The 20033-nt window shown below is 39.2% G+C and overlaps 1 protein-coding gene across 1 annotated transcript in view; it reads left to right on the forward strand.

The window, feature by feature from the left end:
- The first annotated feature begins 1158 nt into the window (after positions 1-1158).
- The window catches only part of lrp1bb (low density lipoprotein receptor-related protein 1Bb), a 281139-nt gene continuing 262264 nt past the window's right edge, over positions 1159-20033 (forward strand). Inside the window, exon 1 of the mRNA XM_042426612.1 lies at positions 1159-1423. Coding sequence (XP_042282546.1) covers positions 1333-1423 — 91 coding nt within the window. The 5' untranslated portion in view covers positions 1159-1332. The remainder of the gene's footprint in view (positions 1424-20033) is intronic.

Consider the following 20033-nt stretch of genomic DNA (forward strand, 5'->3'; position numbering starts at 1 on the left):
ATGTTTTCCTTGTTTGGACTTGTGCATACTTGTGTGCTGAATGCATCACTAAAATTCCTGTGAAGGTTTTTTTGTTTTTTTATTGTGAACATGTCAGCCATAAGTCAACCTCTTCTTATGTGTGTCTTTGTTATTTCTCACTGAAAACAGCAAGCAAGGTCAGAAGAGAGGAGAACAAAGCGGAATGAAATAGTTGACCTGAAGGGTGATCTCAGCTGTTCACATCCATTGAGTTTCAAGTAATTTTTTCTTGCTGTGCTTCTGTTATTTTGTTTTCCTGTGCTGAAATATCACATTTACAAAGGCAGAAATGTAAGAGAATGACATTAAGCTTGGTAGTCTACCAGTTACTCTGCAGACGGTGTTAAAAAAGGTTTGACAGTCACCTTCTTTTTTTTGGCAGCATGAGGCAATAGGATTACAAATTGGCTGCACAATCACTTCATGAATTGCCTCTGCATTCACGCAAGAACGTAAAAATATATATATAAAAAATATGATGATAACAGCACTTGAAATGACCACAGAGCTGAACCAACACCTATCAGGGTTGGGACTGATTGGGACTGATGTTTTAAATTGCATCATATTGTCAGATGTTCCTGTTATTTTAGAGCTGTATGCTAAATAATACCTGACTGCAGTGTTCTCTCTGTGTGGTCCAATGGGTGACAGGCTGTAAACAAGTCCTACAGCTCAGCAGTGTCTAATGTCACATTTGCACACTTTGCTATTTTATATGATTTATAGGTTACAAGCTAGTTTTGTAGAATGTAGGGTTTAGTTGAAGTAGCTATACAGTATGTATGAACTCTATAGCCTACACTGTAGGTACTTGACTGTGCTGAAAAAATAGTGAGAGCAGAAATTACTCATTCCTCCTCATACATTCTGACTTTTTTCATCTCTTCTGAGGACCCCGCTAATGCACCCTCAGACCTCAGACCCACTCCTCTGACTGTACAGCCAATGTGATTAATTCCAGGCGAGCTGCGCCACCTTGACGACATTTAATCATTGAGAAAAGACAGGAAACGTACTCATTCTTTATCCTCCTACACTCCCACCCCGCCTTCCCTCCGTCCCTGTGCCTCTGCCTCTCATCTCTCCTGCCGTCTCCGGTGCGTCTGTTCGCTGTACAGAGCGGCGGTGTGCATGTGTCGGGGAGCGGGGGGAGCGCTGCACTTTACTGCGCACTGGTTCCGCTGGACATCACCGAGTAACGGCGCTCGACAACCGGGTGGTGGTGGAGGGGGAGACTGGACCCGGACCAGGAGCAGGAGTAGGACCAGGAGAAGCACAGTGGCTCTTTATAGCCCGCTCTCCGAAAACATGTCCGAGTTTTTTCTGCTCGCCTTTCTAGCCCTTTTCTCGGGATTATTTCCGTGCACCGAGCCCTCGACAGTATCGGGCGAGGAGAAAGGTAAGGAATAACGGGGCCGTCGGGGATGCGCAGTCCGATGAAACTTAACAGCACGTCTTAGTGCAGGCTGGTATTGTCACGGGCGCCAAATGTTGTGCAGTTGCTACGAACCTCTGTGTTGCTTAAAAGACATCATGCATGAATGATAAAGAGTTGATCATCTAAAATTGGTCGTCATTCTTCTCTGTCCAGTGTGGGATGCCACAGTGGAAGACAAGTCTGTATCTTTTCTTTTGTTATCATCCAGGATGTTGAAATTGTGCATCATAATGCGTCCTGGCTGATTAACCAGAAATAATAATGTCACCTTTATTATAACACATTGAACTTGCCCTGCGCATTTAGCATTTAGAGCTTTTGCATTTTCAGGAATATTCTTGAGGCTGTTGGGAACCAGAATAGATTCAGCGGGTCTGACTGCAGGCGCGTAGCAGCGCTATCCCACAGTGCAGCAGGTGAAAATATCCGTGCCAAAGTGTATTTTGTCTCTCCCCGAGCTGTAGCTCGTATCTCTGCCGTGGGATCATCGCAGCAACGGATGGAGACGCAATTGATATTGAACAAGGTGTGCTCGGTTAACTCTGCACTGTGTGCAACCTGCACTGATAGTGATGTCGGGGAACGCATTTTTAAGATGCGTATTGACTGTTGCGTGTCAGAATTTGATTTCTGTCACATACTTAGCCCTCAAGATATGTAGAGTATCCATGCTGAGTGCAGAGGCATGTCACAATCAACAGTTACTTTCGGTAGCATACTGGATATAAGGATCATAGAGGGTAAAGTCAACCAAACTTGCTCACAATTTTACTTGTAGAATAGAGTTCATTCACATTTTTTTCATTTGTAGTGTGTATCTTCAACAGTTAAATTCATACAATAGAAGGCTACCAATGAAAATTAGAAATGCAAGGATCCAAGAAATTAAATTTATTGCTTTTAGATTCACTTTTGCTTATACTTCAACTCATTTCATATTTACCTTTAATTTAGGGCTTCTATGTGAATGGACATGCTGAATTATAGGCAAACATTTATAGTTTCAGAGTAAGTGAAGTTACATGAAGCATTTTTATAAAACACAATCAAGCATAAATTAATGATATTGTGAAACATAATGTATGCATATCCATTGATCGCTGGCAAGGAGGTCACACTTCCTCCACTTTTTCATTGACCAACACTGCAATGAGTGTCAAGACAGCTTGGCTGTGAGACCGTCCCAAATGTCACCAAATGCCCCCCTCCAAATACAGCGTGGTAAACAGAGACTTAGAGTTTTGCCTGACAATCACAGTAGGCATGAAAAACACTGTTTACCTCTCTCTGTGCATGAAATGAAAAGATGAATTTGTATCTTGAACCCCCTGAGGATGCTCCCGCTCTGAGAATGGAGAGAAAAAAAAAAGAAAACGAAAACACCTATCGAAATTTTTAAGAGACTGTTGGAGTGTTTGTCAGCATTGCAGCACTGAGTTTTATTGGTGTAGCTGAAATCAAAGTGAAGAATTAAGTGCCATTTTGTTGTCTTATATGGGCTAGTGCAACAATATTTAAATTGAGAACAGTTAAGCTGAGATATATTCAGACAGTCTCTCTCTCTCACACACACACACAGATCTGCAAGTGTGGTTGGCTCCCGCATCTTATCTACTCACCTTACCTAAACAAATTAAGTGCCGATGCTGTCCTGCTCCTCTGCTTTTGCACAGAGAATAAAAGCTCTCGTAGTTGTTTCTAAATGGACAGTAATGATAATAGCATTTCTTATAGGCTATCTTCCAACACCAAATCTGGTTGTTAGCCTAATTAGTCTGAAATTAATTTGCTTTGTGGTAGCAGTGCCGTTACGTTGAATGCCAAGTGGTGAGCCTGTGGTTTTCTCTGCATGAATTTGAAGCATTTCCAGACCTGGTTCATAGAATAGCATTGTCTCTTTGAAATGCCTCCACTGTGTTTCGCTCCTTATCACTTGTGTCCATCTAACATTGAGCAGGCTGACCTGGCCGGGCCAGAGTGACAGCATAATGCTGACCTGACGAAACGACAGGGTTGAGAAGTAGAGACACACCACAGCGCTGCCTGTTTATTATAATTTTTTAAAATCAAAATACCCTTGATCTCAAGCAGTGACCTCCGCACCAGATAAGCATCATCTAGCATAAACAGCTCAAGGTTGTTTGAAATGTATACTCCATTTAAAAGATGGTAGTATAGTGGAAGTCATAGATAGGTCCATGCACTAATGCTGGGAAAACTGCCTTTAGGAGCTAATTAAGTGAGATAGTTAGATAGTATCGCAAAAGTGTATGTGAGTGCCTGTGTGTGTTTTTGTGTGTGTGTGTGCATGCTACAAAGGCCAGCACATCAAGATAATGCAGAATTCATCCAGTGTCTGTGTGCAATATGTTATACTACAACAATACTACAACAGATTAGTGTAAAATATGGAATCCATAAATTTTCTTAATTTTAATCACCAACATTTTCGCTCCCTTCACATTTATAAAAAGAGTCACCACCAGTTTAAGATACTGTTTCCTCGGAGCAGCCCGGTAGCGGAATGGTTACTGCACATGCCACATAACTGCAACATTTCTGCTTTGATTCCAGCCAGGGACCTTTGTTGCATGTCATATTCCTCTCTCCCCTTGTTTCCTGTCTGCTTCTTCACTGCCCACTATGCAATAAAGGAAAAGAAGTCTTTGAAGATAGTGTTTCCCATTTCATCCTTTTACATCAATAGAATATAAATTGTGGTCAACTGGCAATACTAATGACATACAAAATATGGACTGAACCAAAACTGCATCCATTTAGGATAATAAAATATTAATATGGTACAGAGATTTATGTTGTATATAAGTTATTCAAGCAGTATAGATCTTAATGTGCCCAGTTGTTTTCTGGTATTTTACCACTCAGTGGAATGAAAGAAGAATTGTCCAAATATTGTTCTGTTTCATTGAGAACCACGCATTACTTGTTTAGTAAGGAACAAAAACAAAACAGATTAAAACATTAATGATGCACAATGACTGAGTGACACATGAAGTTTAGTTAATTTGTCACCAGGAGTACTACTCAACCTGTAAATAACTGCTGTATAACGTCTTCTGTGGATCTGGAAAAGCTTTCTTTATTCTGAAAAATTAATCTCTGCTTGAGTTTGAGACTTAAAATATGTTAACTGTTAACAAAGAGCCATAATAAACTGGAGTTTAAGTTTTTGTAGGAAATGGCACAAATCAAAGACTAGGAAAAGTTAAAATATTTCTGAATAATGCTGCCTCAATTTTGACCATTCTTTTTAATCTGCCTCTTTTGAGTCATCTAAATTTATGAAAGTGCAAAGCCAAATGACTGGAGTACTCATTTAAGTTAGCCAGTTACTTGTAAAAAGCCTGGGAGATGTCATCAGGATTTTTTTCCTTTCTTCTGCTACTCAACAATTTATATGAAGTTTTGCACATAAATATGTTGTTTTGAAAGTATATAGAAATACATATAATGTTATTACAGATGTGCACTGTAAATGCGTTGCCAGAAGATGTCATAAATGTTCTGACTTTTGATATGTAACAATGTTTAGTAATCCCATGTGGGATGAACCGACCAAATGTTTGGTGCAACATGGAAATAAAAACTAATATACCAATGATAATACCAATGATAAATATCTGTTAGGCATAAAGGAATTTATTCAGTCCTTAGATTTTACAGTTAGATTGGTCACAATTCTATTAAATTACTATGTAAACAAAGCCCGGCTGCTGGTGTTACAACATAGAGAACCATGCTACAATTCAGGGATTTGGGCATTAATAATCTCTGACGTCTGCACAATGACTATCTATAACACTGCTTCCTTAGTGCTGCTGAGTTAAATAAATGTTCACTCTACTTAATGTCACCATTGTATCCTTACTCATGTAATAGATAGCTTGAAAGCAGGAAATTGGTCACTAAATTGCAGTTGGACATGATGAATTGCAACCAAATGAAGATTATGTAAATTACTTGCCTTTAGCAACACTAAACCAAAAATTCATACTGATTTTGATGTTCCAGAGGCCTTTCCGTGGCATTCACCCTACACTGAGGTGGTGTTACAAGAAGATCAGGTTGTTGTTTTTACCGGAGAACTGCTGGGTAGTGACTAACAGTTGACCTTCAAAGGTTTGACTGAATTCTGTTTTCACAGCTGTTTTACGTCCTTTCTGGAAAGCATTAACACAAAATGAGCCCACCAGCTGCGATTCCGCCTTTGTAGCTCGATTTTCTGTCCGCATCCTGTTCTGACATGGCAGCAAAAGTATCCACCTCAGCAGTAGGTGATGCTCAGGACGGAAGGTGGCCCACACTCAACCGGCCAATCTGTCTTGCCCAAGTGATCAGAGAAACCACATGTAGATCCCAGTCAGTGCTGGTTTTGGAAGAGTAAATAAAGTGAAAGCGGAGGACGGGATGAAAGGGAAGGTGGTTTGAAAAGGATAGTGATGCAAATACTGTAGTCAGCACTGTGTTTTAACTTGTGCACAATTAAGTCAGAAGAGGAAAACCTCGCTGGTGTTGTTACTGGCATTCATGCCCTGTGAACTGTAATTCAGGTGTTCTTTATTGACTGTTGCTCCACAAGTTTGCCATGGCTGGAAAATCAGACGAGTCGTCGGAAAAATCTGACAGTTGGTAACATGCGGAAAAGGTCAGCTTCAGTTTGTACATGAGCGGATTAAGCACTTCTATCAAACCTCAATGTTTAAGAGTTTTTCCCAGAAGTACTTTAAACATCATACCAGTCATCACTGGTTTTCTGAGGTTTTCTTTGGCAAGTGCTAAGACAGCATTTTTTGCAGGATTGCATTGAGTCGTTTACAAGCTATGAAAAGACATTAAAACAGCTGACACATCAATCCGGTGATGTGAGCTAAGTGTTGCTGTCATTGAGCTCTTACATCTATCTCAGGGCAGAGGTGAAGTATGGCCTCAAGCTAGAAGAGGAAGCAGTGAACCAGCCCCCACACCTCTCATTACATTGTGTGATGGTGTGGCTGGCCACACTCCTGTAGACCAAAGTTATTGAATGAAGTCATTGGATTTTGATAGTGTCACTTTAATATCACCTCTCTCAGTCTTAATGGGTTACAATTGAATCAGCAATGGATCGGCCCATGTTGTGAAAGCCATAGGCTGTAAATTGACATTTTACATTGATTACCAATTTAAGGAGGAGCTACATTTTCAACCCACATATTTGTGTTGATGTTCTGGACAGACTTAATTACATGGGTGGGAGTGGGTCTCATATTAGATTTTTCCGAATAATTGGATATCTGAATAATGAATCAATAAGTCTTTCTTCAGAGAAGTCCTGTCTTGCTGGAGTTGAGCCATGCTCTGCCATATACTGAAATGGCTGCTGGGGAGAAAAAAGTGTAGATAAATTATTAATGGAGTGAAGCACAACTGTTTTATTGCCAAATACGCTAATGAAAATAGGGCTCGTAAGGGTTGTGGCAGGATAAAGCGCTCCTCTCATAAGTCCAGTTGAGTATGAGGTCATTAGTGGGTGATGGATAAGAAAGAATGCATCATAAAATGAAATGTAAGGGTGATGTAATGGGACTTGTGAAAGGGGAAAAGCCTTTTCACATGCACACCACGAGCCGCTCAAACACAGATGAAACAATAAAACATTCTTGTGTATCTTCTATGGCGCAGTGGTGTAGTGAGCAATTGCATGGGCTGGCTTGATAGTAGAGGTTAAAGTTAGTATGCAGCTGGATGTGAAAAGTGAGACCAGAGTTGAGCGAACATCTTTCTGGAAGTATCTCAAAGGGGGGAAAATGTCTGTATCTCAGTTTAAAAGTCTGCTTGTCAGTGTGAAAGGGGGAACAGCTAGCTGGATAGAGGCGCCACCCTGAGGACATGCCCCCTGCATAACGTGTGCTCAGCACGCACTGGCGTTCACAACAGCAGCAGTGGATCCTTGTAGTTTTTGCTGTTGCTCTCACCTGGTTTCTCCATCCTGTCTAGACTGACCAACAGGAAATAGCTTTTGACCAGTTGGCTGACCAGTGTCATACATCTCAAACATTCCCCAAAACACTAAAATAGCAGAGGTTTTGTGTTGCCATGGGAATAGGTGGTATAGAGCACTGTTCGAATATATAGAGAGAGCCAGATGAAGCATTAACTTAACTCTTTTATAGTGAAACCTTACATTTGGCTGGTTAGTCTGTTTTTTTTAACTCTGATGTCTGATGTTTCCTTGCAAAAAAGACAGAGCCCCTTTGATTGATTAGCTGACTGGTTGGCGTACTGTTGGCTGACCTAGATCAATTTGGTGGAGGTGTTTTGCTATTGTTCTATACTTCACTGAAGTCTCTAGACTGACAGCTTGACACTGAAAATTATGTGTTATTGTCATGAGCTGTCAAAGGTAACATGTTAAATACTAGAGTTGAGAAAGCAAAGAAAATAAAAAGAGTTGAGAGAGAGTGAGGTGGTGAGGTAGTCATCACTGGTGGGAGCAACTCCCCCTCAGTGGACTGTTCAGTCATTGTTGTTTGAAGACGGTGTTGTATTTTTTGGCATACATCCTTCAGAATATTAAACTGGCAATATGGAGATTCCCTTGGTTAATTTATAAGCTTGTATGCTCTGAGCCTACAGCCTAGCCACAACATCAGGCATTTCACTAATACTTTTAAGTAAAAATCTCAAAGATCTCTGTTTTGTTCTCTTTGGTGACACCTGTGGTGATAAGTGGTAATTGCCAGTGTGTTTTTGGACCTCACTTGACCTCACTCCGAGAGATCCAAACAGTGTCGCTGTGAAATGTCATGCTAGCAGAGACCGGGAAAAACATTACGCCGCTTCACACACAAGCGAATTGAAGAGTGAATCTGTTGCATTAGCCCCGCCTACCGTCTCCGACAGATCAACCACTGGGTGATTGAAAACGGGTCTCTAACTGCACTGCTTGTGATTTGAATCCATGGCGGGAAAGTCACCCATGACACCCACTTCTTAATATTCATAATACTGAAAATGCAAGGGCATTCATCAGTGGGCCATAGGTTCAATCACTATTGTGTTACTTCATTCAGCAATAGTGACTTAACAGACATTTATACTGTGTGTATATATATATATATATATATATATATATACACACAGTATATATGTCTGGCATAGCTTTTTTAAAATGATGATTTGTTGAATAATGGCACACACCTAAAATGATTGGTTGAGGTCAAAAGGCAGAAGCTCAGACAGTCTGGTTATTGCATGCGGACTGTGACCAATCTGCAGGTCAGAAGTGCGGGTGTCGAGCCCCGAGTGGCAACGGTGGTGGCCAGAGGACCAGAGTGAGGGCTGCTGAAGCCTGGCTGGGACTCTCTCTCCCAGCTGCCACCTGGCACAAGCCAAGGGCTCAGCACCCCATCATGCAGTCTTGGCCCAGAAAACCAGAACAGGGGAGGGATTCATCCTTCCCCCAACAAGCTTCATTCAGCAGACAAACCTATAGCCAGTTGGTGATGCTGCGCTGTGTCCTTAAAAGAGAAATTGATGTACAAAGCAATTAAGAAATATTGAGCCATTGAGGTGTTTTATTTTAATGTAAATCTGTAATAACACATAATTTTCCTTTATGGATTCAAACATAAAATGCTTGTGCAGTAACAGCTAATCACAGAACTGAATATATTTCCATTTTTGCCTGATTTGTTTTTCAGTCATTCACAAGCCATTGCCTATAAAGAGCTGTAGTATATTTAAGCCATTAGCCAGAAGATGAATGCACACAATTAAGTAATCTTTAGTAAAGATACAGAGGAGTGTATTGTGTATGATAGGTATTTACATAAGAAACATAGTATCAAGGGTTTCATGGTTATTAAGCAATTGCCAAAGGCAAACTTTCCCTCACACAGGCAGTACATTCTATGATATGCACACAAGCATGTGAGCACAGACAAACATGCACATACACAGATTGAGATTTTTAGAAATGAATGTCTGTGCCCTGCCTGCGTTGTGTCTGCCCTTTCTGGCAGAGTTTATTGCAGTCTAGTCCAGTTAGATTGTGGATAGAAAGAGAAATTATTGGCATGATTTTCACTCTTGTGTGCAAAGCAATGGGTGGCAGCATCAAATGTGCAGGCGGTTTATTGTGCTGTGAATTTTGGGGCTGCACTAAGAATATCTGCCAGTCTGATTCTCTCAATATGAATTTTGGAGGAGTCCATCTAAGTGTATGTCCACGCCTGACAGTGCACTTAAAGATGTTTTTGGGCCTAAAATATTTGTGAGATTGCCAGTAAGGATGAATAATTTAATGCACTTTCATGGCACAGCACATGAATTGAAAATCAAAGATAAAACTGCTCTGCTGCCCTACCTACACCTGCAGCAAGTACACAATTTACTCTCAACAGCTGTGATACTGTTGGCCCATGAGGATTGAGTTCAGTCATGTGGCAGCACTATCACTGAGTTACTTTGTGTTAAAATTAGATTGCCAAATACATCACCACCAGCTGTCATCAATCTGATTCAGTATGATTCTCTAACATGCTTCCAAGCTGCTATTGATCTCTGGTCCCCGCCACCCTCCCTTCTTGCACAGTGTTGGATTGGGAGTCCTATTAACTGCGTTCCCATCAATCACAGTTCACCCATGTTTGTTTGTAGAAGTCTTTGACACGATTAGAGCAGTGCTCTCATGCTCATGCTATGTGCTTTTCTGCTGTTACGTTCTTGTGTTGGCTGATTTGAAAAGCGTGCAGAGTGATGCGTGATGTGCCTCACTGCTTCGTAGCAGAGACCAGAGATTAAGTACTTGGGCCTCAAACATGTTGGCTGTCACAGGTATCTCTCACTGCTCAGTGCCTGATAAGGGCCACTTGTTCCTGAAACAGCCCTTGCCAAGTAAAAACCCCCAGAGAAATATAAACCCCTCTGGACTTACTGAGATTTAATATGTTTCTGTTTGAGAGTACAAGATTGCTTTTGTGGCCTTGGACACATCAACAGTTGAAGATTAGTGCCATATGTTTTTGTTTTGGTATTTGGCTCTTTTGGGGGGGTTTGTTTGGAAGAATCATTGGATTTTTTTGCTCATTTTTTAATATTGCTTCATATTTTATGTTGAGTCTTCCTGTTTTTTCTTGCGTACACCATAATTACCGACACCACTCAAATAAGTTGTGCCATGCATGATTCCCTTCTGTTTAATGCTAATGAAGAACTTTTCCAGCAACATCTACTTCAGACAAGAAAAGTTATTTAACACAAAGAATGAGAAGCCAACAGAAAGTTGTTAAGGTTGCTACAGAGAGTTACAGTCACTTGCAAATAAATTCCATTAAAGGTGAAATCACAGTTTCCTACTGGCAAGAAGCAACACAACATAGGTAATCCTTGGCGGCAAACTGGTATTTGTAACAATGAAAAGTGCAAGAAAAGCAGGGACAGGGACATGTTTTCATTCCTTTTTGTGCAGGAAGGAAGAGACTGTCCTGAAAAAAACAAAAGCTTAGCAGTCAGTTGCTGTAAGCATTTATACATCATCATTCATCATTGTCTTTTTTTTCCCACTATCACAGCCTATATCACCAGCAACACACAGACAGTCACATTCACACTCTCATTCACACCTAGAGGCAATATCAGGTCTCCACTCCACATTCAAACTTCACACAAAAAGACCCAGAGCCTTTTTTCCTGCAAGTTGACCATGCTAACCACTCAGCTATGAAGCCAGATTAACATTTAGAAAACTGTGTGAAATATTTTGAGAACATTGACCTAAGTCAACAGAAAACTGGATGTGAAAAACAAAATCTGAAAGATGCTAAATAAACTAGTTGCACGAGCATCTGTGTGTCTGTGTGTGTGCATGCATGGTTTTGAGCAGATATAAATGTGAAAATCTGTTATCGCATTTGAGGTTAGGTACTAATTAGGTGTAAATTGAGCTTCATGCAATAGGAAAAATTATCAAGTGAAGGTCACACCAGGATGTTGTTCAATCATTGGAAATACATTAGCTCACAGTCACAGTCATCACAAGATGATGGCTGAAACTTCTGACTTTTAAGGTCATGCCAACTAAATAAACTCTTGCTTTTTACATGTAAAGAAAACTGTGGTTGCACTGAGGATACATGAACCCTTTTTTTGTTAGTGCATCAGTTCTTTGTTGTAAAGACAAGGTTGACTGGATTGTTATCTCATCAAAAGCCACAAAGTCTCACCACGCCTCAAATTCTGACAGTAGTCTATGAATAGAAAGACAAATAAATAAAGTGAGTAATCAGGCGAATGAACTTTATTCACCCTGCCGGTTCTGGCAAGGTTATCGTTGTTTCACTCGCAGGTAAGCATACAGATACAACAAAGAAGAAGAGAATAAATACAAACCTTTGTGGAACATATGCTGTACATGTTAATATTTACTGACTTCTGCTAGCCTTTTCAAAGGAGGCGATAAGTATTACCAATTAACTATCATATACTATATCACAATGTGTGACAGTCCTGTCTGCAACAAAAAATCATTTTCTTTCCAACATTTTTTTTTCCTGAGGAGAGATAACATTTGAGTGTAGAATGACTAAACAGAATGTATTTATTTATTTATTTTTACTTATTTTATGTAATCCAATAAGTGCAGGCTGTCTTTTATTTAGCCAGGGCACCAGTGAGGTTAATACTGTAGACTGACTGCATTGTCTGACATTATTGTCTCATCATACTCACTCAGTGTGGGTTATCATTTTCATATGCTCTCATTTGTCTGTCTTTTCCCTCTCTCATATTTTTTTCATCCTTGTTCAAGGAATTAATAGCTCTCAGTGAATGAAAATCAGAGGCATAATTCTAGTAAAGCAAATTTTACAGCTGAACAAAAGGCAGCACGGATGATGCTACTAAAGGTATTTTAGGGAAATAAGAATGCAATTAAAAAGTGCACCATCCTCTTGTAAATGTTGAATTACTTCCAAATGATGGAAGCCTCCATACTGCGTTTCTCCATGCTGAGGTGACATTTATGTTGACATGCATTATGCAAGCCCACTTGTTCGACACAACAGATTGCAAGAGAATTGTTTGGTGACATAGGTGTCGCTGCTGTTGTAACTGGTGTCATTCTGTGTTTGCTTGCTTTTGAAGTAACAGTCTGAAATTGCCCATATTGATGTACAAACAGCAGTTTGAGATTTACTGTGTGAAAGTTTGATGTTTGATGAATCATTGTCAACTCTGACCGACAGTTTTTCATAATCAAGCTGTAGCGTAAACGTCCCAGCAGAGACGCCACATCTGCTCCCATCATTATACAGTCACTTTATTCTCATTAGCCAGGAAATGCCAGGAGAGAAACTAGATGGTAAAAACAAAAAAGTAGAAGGATAATCATCACAATTAGACACCCCACCTTGACACAGTTTGTTAGTTTCCCTTTGTTGCTTTTGAAGTTTTATGATTTCCAGTAGTTTTTGTTTATTGTCATATTAAATATAATTTACTTATAATTAATGCTCTTTATCATACCAAAGTGGTTGTACAGCGAAAGACAAAAAAAGAAAAACAAAGAAACAGATGTAATTAATCAAAAATCAACCATAGAGCAAAATGAAATAGCTTGATCAATAACCAAACTTAGGTATAGGTTACCTTAGACCTGAGTGTATAATGTTTAATGCTGCAGGGTGGATGTGAGGCCTTGACAAACTTCCACACAAATACAGTTCAATGCACTATATATGATAGGACAACATTAAAATAAAAGTGTAATGAACAACAAGCGGGGTACAGCTGATTTTTTTCAAACTAAAGAACACTTAATTTTGTATGCATTGAACACACCCTCAACAGCAGTGCACACACCATGTTTTTTTCTACAAAAAAAGTTGAATTACCTTGTCGAAAATCCTTGTCCCCTCATAGAAAAACCCAGAGTCTATGAATACGCAAATGTTTTTCTTTTAAAAAATGTAAATGTTGGACACAAGATGTCTCCAACCTCACTGAAAAGTCCATTCTCAGTGTATGCACACTGGAGTTTTCAGGCTTCCACATCACACTTATGTAAGTTGCATACTAGACCACAATTGGCTCCAAACTAGTAGTGAGTTGTGTCACAAATCATGATCGTAGGTTCACGTCTTATACTCATTTCAGAAATTTTCACCCTTCAGCCAATGAATGTCAAACCCTATATATACATCATTCTACACAGTGAAGCTAAAACAGTGTAGAAATAATAAGCAAAGCACATTTTTGACTTGAGGGCGAATTTAAGGTTAGGGGAAGATCATGATTACAGTAAAAAAAGAAAGAAAGAAAAGAAAAAGCCAACAAAATCGAAGGACTGTGAAGGGATGTAATTTCCAGTCTTCATTAGTAAAGTTGGACGCGCTACACACGCTAGAAGCCCATCTGCCACCCTGACACTTTCCAACTCTCTACAGAAAGTGCACCTCCTAAATAACTACTCTAAAAACATCAATAACAGTCAGCTATCATGTCTGCATGTTTTAGTATGGCAGCTCTATCAGAAAGGCAGAATACTACATCTCGACAAATGAGATGGACTCACCATACAGGGAATGAGTTGCCTGTTCCTTGTAAGAAAACCCAGTAACAAAATTGGTGCTTTTTCAGCTTGCATGCAACATCCTTTCCTATGAATATGGCAAAACCTCATACAACATTCTGCTATGAATCACTGATGAGAATTGAATTTTGAAAAAAAAAAAGACTTGATGTTCCTAGAAAACCTAGCATATCCCTTTCAACAGCTTAGCATATATCAATGAGGGAACCTAATTACATACAGTAATAGCACTCCATAGTGAATAAATGTCTTTGCATGTTTATTTTTATTTTCTTTCCATTCTTACAATTATTCTGAGTCATGAATCCAAAAGCTATGCCTGATGATGAATTTGACTAATATGATAGAGTGTTGATTGTTGTTAAAGTGCTTCATCTCATGGCTCACGGGTTTGGCTCAATCTAATGTGCAGCAATTACATTTTCCCCTCTGTTATTAACCTCTGAGGTTGTACAACAATAAAGATGGATCTGTCTGTGTGTATTAATGTCACAAGACAATGTAATGACAGTAATTGGCTGTGATGCTTCACCTAATCTCTTATGCAGAGGTAGAAATTACCTGACAAGTGGCTTCTGTAACTGAGCGCCCTCTCCTGAGATACAGCTCACGAAACCAGCCTATTAACTGTGTTGACAAGTATGTCTTCTTGTCAGGTGTGTCAAGGCTTTTCTGTGAAGCTCCTTAAAAGTGACTACAAAAAAATCTATTCTAAAAATAAACAGTTGTGCAAAAAGAGTGTCTTCAAGGGCTGTCATCATCAGCTGTGGCAAGCATGACATGACAGTTCTCATTTTTAGATACTCTCCTCTTGACCCGAGCCTTGTTCAACTAACCAACGTTTTCATGTCTGACTCAAATTTACCTCCGTGCTCTGATTCATCATTCATAACAATCGGTCAAGACAAGGAATATCAGCTCCCCAAAGACTTTGATGTGGTTGCTACAATCAAGAAATGAAGTCTGTGGAGACATTTCTAGGCAGCCTGCGTTTTCTAAGAGCACCAGTTTTTGATTCCTCTGCCATCACACCAAGCTCCCTGACACAGTTATCAGAGGTCAGGCTCCAGCATCTGTCTAGCCAAGACTCTCACATAGAACATGTCTTACCTCTGTGGTTACAGTATCCCTAAGGAGGTGTCATGGTGATGCCTTTGCCAGAATTAAACTTGCCAGACATTATTTAGACACAATGGCTAAATAGATATCTATAAGTATTTATTGTAGTGGCATAGGGATTCACTGATTCAATACAACGAATCAGTATTGGCATCAAAACTGACCTTATAAAATGGATCGGGTAAGTGGATCAGCTATCTACTAGATGTGACTGATCCACATTAATGGAAGAGTTTGACATTTTAGGGAATATGGTTTCTTGCTTTCTTGCTGAGAGTTAGATGATAAGATCATTACCACTTGTCTGTACACTAAATATGAAGCTACAGCCAGCAGACAGTTAGCTTAGTTTAGCATTAAAGACTCGAAGCGGGGGGGGACAGTTAGCCTGGCTCTATCCAAAGTTTTAAGAAATCCACCTACTAGCACCTAAAGCTCACTTAACCCTTCACTTAATGATCACAAAAAATGGTAAAACTTCATTTTTTACAGATTAAGCAAGCTATCAATCTTTATGCTGAGCCAAGCTAACATCTCCTGGCTATATCTTATACAGTAAACTGGTATTGATTTTTAAAATGTTGAAGTAGTCCTTTAATACTGCTGTTAGTCACTGTAATTGCAATTTTATATGCATGAACAAATATTAAGTTATGTGTTTTTAAAGTCTCTTGTTACCTTATACATAGAATAATGATACCAATCAGTTCCACATGGTATACAGAGGCCAATAACCCGAGTGAATATAGTGCAGTCTGTACTGGGAGACAAAAAAAAGGAGATTGGTGCTTCTCTAGTGATAAAAACTGGCATGTATCCTCCCCCTATATGCTTTCATAAAGATATGAAAGGAAAAGAAATACAAATGGTTGTTCTTTGCCAAAAAATAACATAAGAGTAAAAGAAGCATATTGCAAAGGTCAGCTTAAGTATGAAAGAAGCTTATAACTGTGCCACATGATAGTCGAGCCCTGTCGATCACACTGTGACATGAACTGAGTCCTGCGGTAGAGCAGTTTGAGAATAGACAGTGTGTCACAAATATGCCACATGTGCAACAGCCAGTGGAACTAGTCTTCTCTTCTAAATTGCTACCAAGGCCTAAATTTGGATGTTCATTCAAAGTCCTGGAGTCTCGGGAGGGGATTTGCATCTGCCCAGTATTTTAGTGTTCCCAATTCCTCTGTTGTGTTTTCTGCCAATGCAGGAAGTCTCTTTTACTGCATGTTTGCACTTTTGTTTGAGGCTTAATTTGGTGCATGTAATAGTTTTTTAAATGCTTCATTATCATTATTCAGTCATTAGAGGATTTTACTGACAATTCACACACCTAGTATACATACAGCACCAGTCAAAAGTTTGGACACACCTTCCTATTCTGTTGAATGAAAGTGTGTCCAAACCTTTGACTGGTACTGTGTATGCAATCATTTTGAGTTAAGACAATTATAACCATAATTACAAGTAGGATAGATAGATAGGATACAGTATTGTTTGTTGGTCAGATCCAGTAGTAGTCAAATTTGATGAATCCATATACAATATTTATCATATTGGTTGAATGTGCTCTGTGATTTTCAGACAGTGAGGAAAGACAAATACAATTTAGGGTGTGATCTCTAGGAGATTAAAATGCTGTCAGCTAAAACAAATAATCATCTTAAGAAGTGTTAGCCAACCAGTGTCTTTCAGAGGTGTGGTGGGACCTTTCTGCACCTCAGAATCTTTTATTTCCATAGCCGTCTTAGTGTGAATGGTTGCTGCAGGCGGTGTTTCCCTGTGGCACACAAGCTCTTCATTATTAAAGGCCCCTTGCCGACCATCCTCCACACTTCTCTGACCTAATGACTTTCTGGAGAACAGAGCTGCAGTTTAAAGCTCATCCCCGTTTTGCTCTTTCTTTGTCTTCTTCTGGAACAGCAGCCAAAACACTGCATCCTTGTTTTTATACCAATTGGTAGGATGAGAAAATGGGATTGCCCTTTTGTGGCATTAAATATTGATGTGTATTCACATTCATGAAGCAGGGAACTAAAGTTGAACTAGACAAAAGAAAGACTCTGAGTGTCTTTTTAGTGTTTGCATGATTAACATTAAACAGGCAACATGTATTTTAGACCTAAATGTGTTTCTCACCATTTTGTTACCTCATTTAATTGTTGAATGGAATCAAACAGAAGGTTACTCATTGGATGTAATTACTGTCATGAGGGTGTTTTTAGAAAATAGATCTGATCTCATTCATTCATTCTCCACATACACTTTTTAAAAACATAAATGAAAAATAATGGAACATTATAAAAAATTAACAAGCATCCAACAGTTTGTTTGTGTTCAGATTTACATGTCTTTGTTTTATGATACTGTAAGCTCTATCGAGACTAAAGTAAAGCAATATACATCATATGTAATCTATTTTAATTTCATGGTATGTTCTTAAAGCAAGTAACAGTATAATTTAACATATTGATAGAATGATTATAAAAAATAAAATCGCATACAAATACAATCTAAAAGCTTATCTGATGAGATAACATTTGTTTTGTTGTGTGTTGGACCAATTATTATCTGGTTTACAAGAAATGCCATGTCCAAAGCTTTTCATACCAGCTGCAATTTGGAGCCACCAGACCAAAAAAAGAAAAGAGGTATGTGTCATTGTTAAAGGCACACTAATGTGAAGATGACTAATTTAACTTATCCAATGCTGAACTCCAAATCTTTTTTCTACATTCTTAATTGTGTCCCACCAATCAGTACTGACATCAGTTAGATAGCACAAATAAAGCTAGTTAATTGTTGCACGCGTAGATGCAGCTCTCTAGTACTGTGAACAAATGCATCTTCCAAAAATCAATCTCTAAAGCAAGGTATGCAATTTTCATGATCATGACTGTTTAATGAGACATGACTAAATTATGTGTTCACTTGTAATTTTGCACTATATATATCATAAGATAATGTATGCAGACCAACAATTGCAGATGGTTAACAGATGAAACAAAGTGAACAGAAATGGGGAAGGTGGCATCAAAAGTGGTCACCATATAATTCCAGAGTTTTTGATTTGAATCAGCTTGTGAGTTAAAAAAAAATGAAAATGGAAATCACAGTTAAAATTAAATTTGTAGGAATACCTACAAACTAGACAATGGCATTATTTCTTCTTTTTAAATATTGTGTTATTAATAAGATCAGAATCATCCTTAATGGCCAAGTATGTATACACATACAAGGAATTTGACTCCAGTTAAGTGGCTCTCAGTGTACCTACACAGAATTACAACACAATATAGCAACACAATAATATTCAGCAATATACACAAGGGATGACTATATACAGGTGAAACCGTTTCTCTGAACTATAAACAGGATATAAATAGTGCAAAGAAGTGAGGAGTGCACAGAGTGCTGAGATAAATATTTGATGGTAAAAAAGAAAAACATTACTTTATAAACATATAGTAGGTGGTTATATACAGTACAGCCTGTTCAGTTATACAGTAGTGAACAGAATGTATTGAACATTTGTATTTTAGACTAATATAGATAGATATAATTTATAGGTGCAGTGGGTATTATAGTGTCCAGGGTTATTGCACAGTGCCACAGGGATTTAACTGTTGTAAGTGTGATGGCAAGGGGGAAGAAACTGTTCCTGTGTCTGATGGTTTTGGCGTACAGTGTTCTGTAGCGTCTACCAGACAGGAGAAGTTGGAACAGGTTATGTCCAGGTTGTGAGAGGTCTGCAGTGATTTTCCCTGCCCGTGATGATGGGCAGGTCGGCACCAATAATCTTTTCTGCAGACCTGCCTGTCTGTTGTAGTCTGTTCCTGTCCTGTTGGATGTACAGAGAACAGACTCAATGACTGCAGTATAAAACTGGATCAGCAGCTCTTGTGGCAGGTGATACTTCCTGAGCTGGGCCTTTTTGATGACTGTGTTGATGTTGGACTCCCACTTCAGGTCCTGGAAGATTGTAGATCCCAGAAGACTGAAGGAGTCCATGGCTGACATAGTGCTGTTGAGTATAGTGAGGGGGGGCAGTGATGGGGGGCTCCTCCTGAACTCTACTGTCATCTCCACAGTTTTGAGCGTGTTCAGCTCCAGGTTGTTGTGACCGCACAACAGGGCCAAATGTTCGACCTCCCATCTGTATGCAAAAGGGCACCAACCTCTGTCTCTTTGGTTCATACTGTAATATCCCTAGTCCTGATATTAATACTTATTAATTAATGTGTTGAAGTAAGAACACTGATGCATTGAAATGGAAGAAGTCTGCAGCTCACTCCTACTCTCATGCACAGAGTCTGGTATAGACACACATACCTAGCTAACAGATTGGAGCTGTGAATGTATTGGAAGGTTATTCATAAAGAATATAAGAGTAACTTTAAACAGTTTACAATTTTACAATTCTTCTTCTGGAGGTGTGGTGTGAATTTACCATTTGTCATTGTGGAGTCTTTAGGTCTTTAAAGGGGACCTATTATGCATTTTCCCAATTTTCAGTCATATATACAATGTTACAATGTTGCATGTTCATATTAGATGTGGCCAAAGTTTCAAATAATGAGGTAAATGTATGTAGAAGTAATCCCTGTGAGCATAAAACATCAGCTTCAGAGTGCTCTGAATACTCGGTTTCCAACGTTTTTGGTCTTCTGTCAAAAACGAGCTGATGTCAACTTGTGACTGATTTCTTTATATGGTCATCCGCTGCTACAGCCTGTGTTAGCTGCTCTTGTTGGAGTTCACTGCCCCAATCCGCTAACATTATGACATTACTGTGGCTACTTGTGCTTTACTATTCCTCCTTGCATTATTTCTAACCGATCTGCTGAGCAAAGAGCTCCTAAT

The sequence above is a fragment of the Thunnus maccoyii genome, chromosome 11, assembly GCF_910596095.1.
Source record: "Thunnus maccoyii chromosome 11, fThuMac1.1, whole genome shotgun sequence".
Classification (NCBI taxonomy): domain Eukaryota; kingdom Metazoa; phylum Chordata; class Actinopteri; order Scombriformes; family Scombridae; genus Thunnus; species Thunnus maccoyii.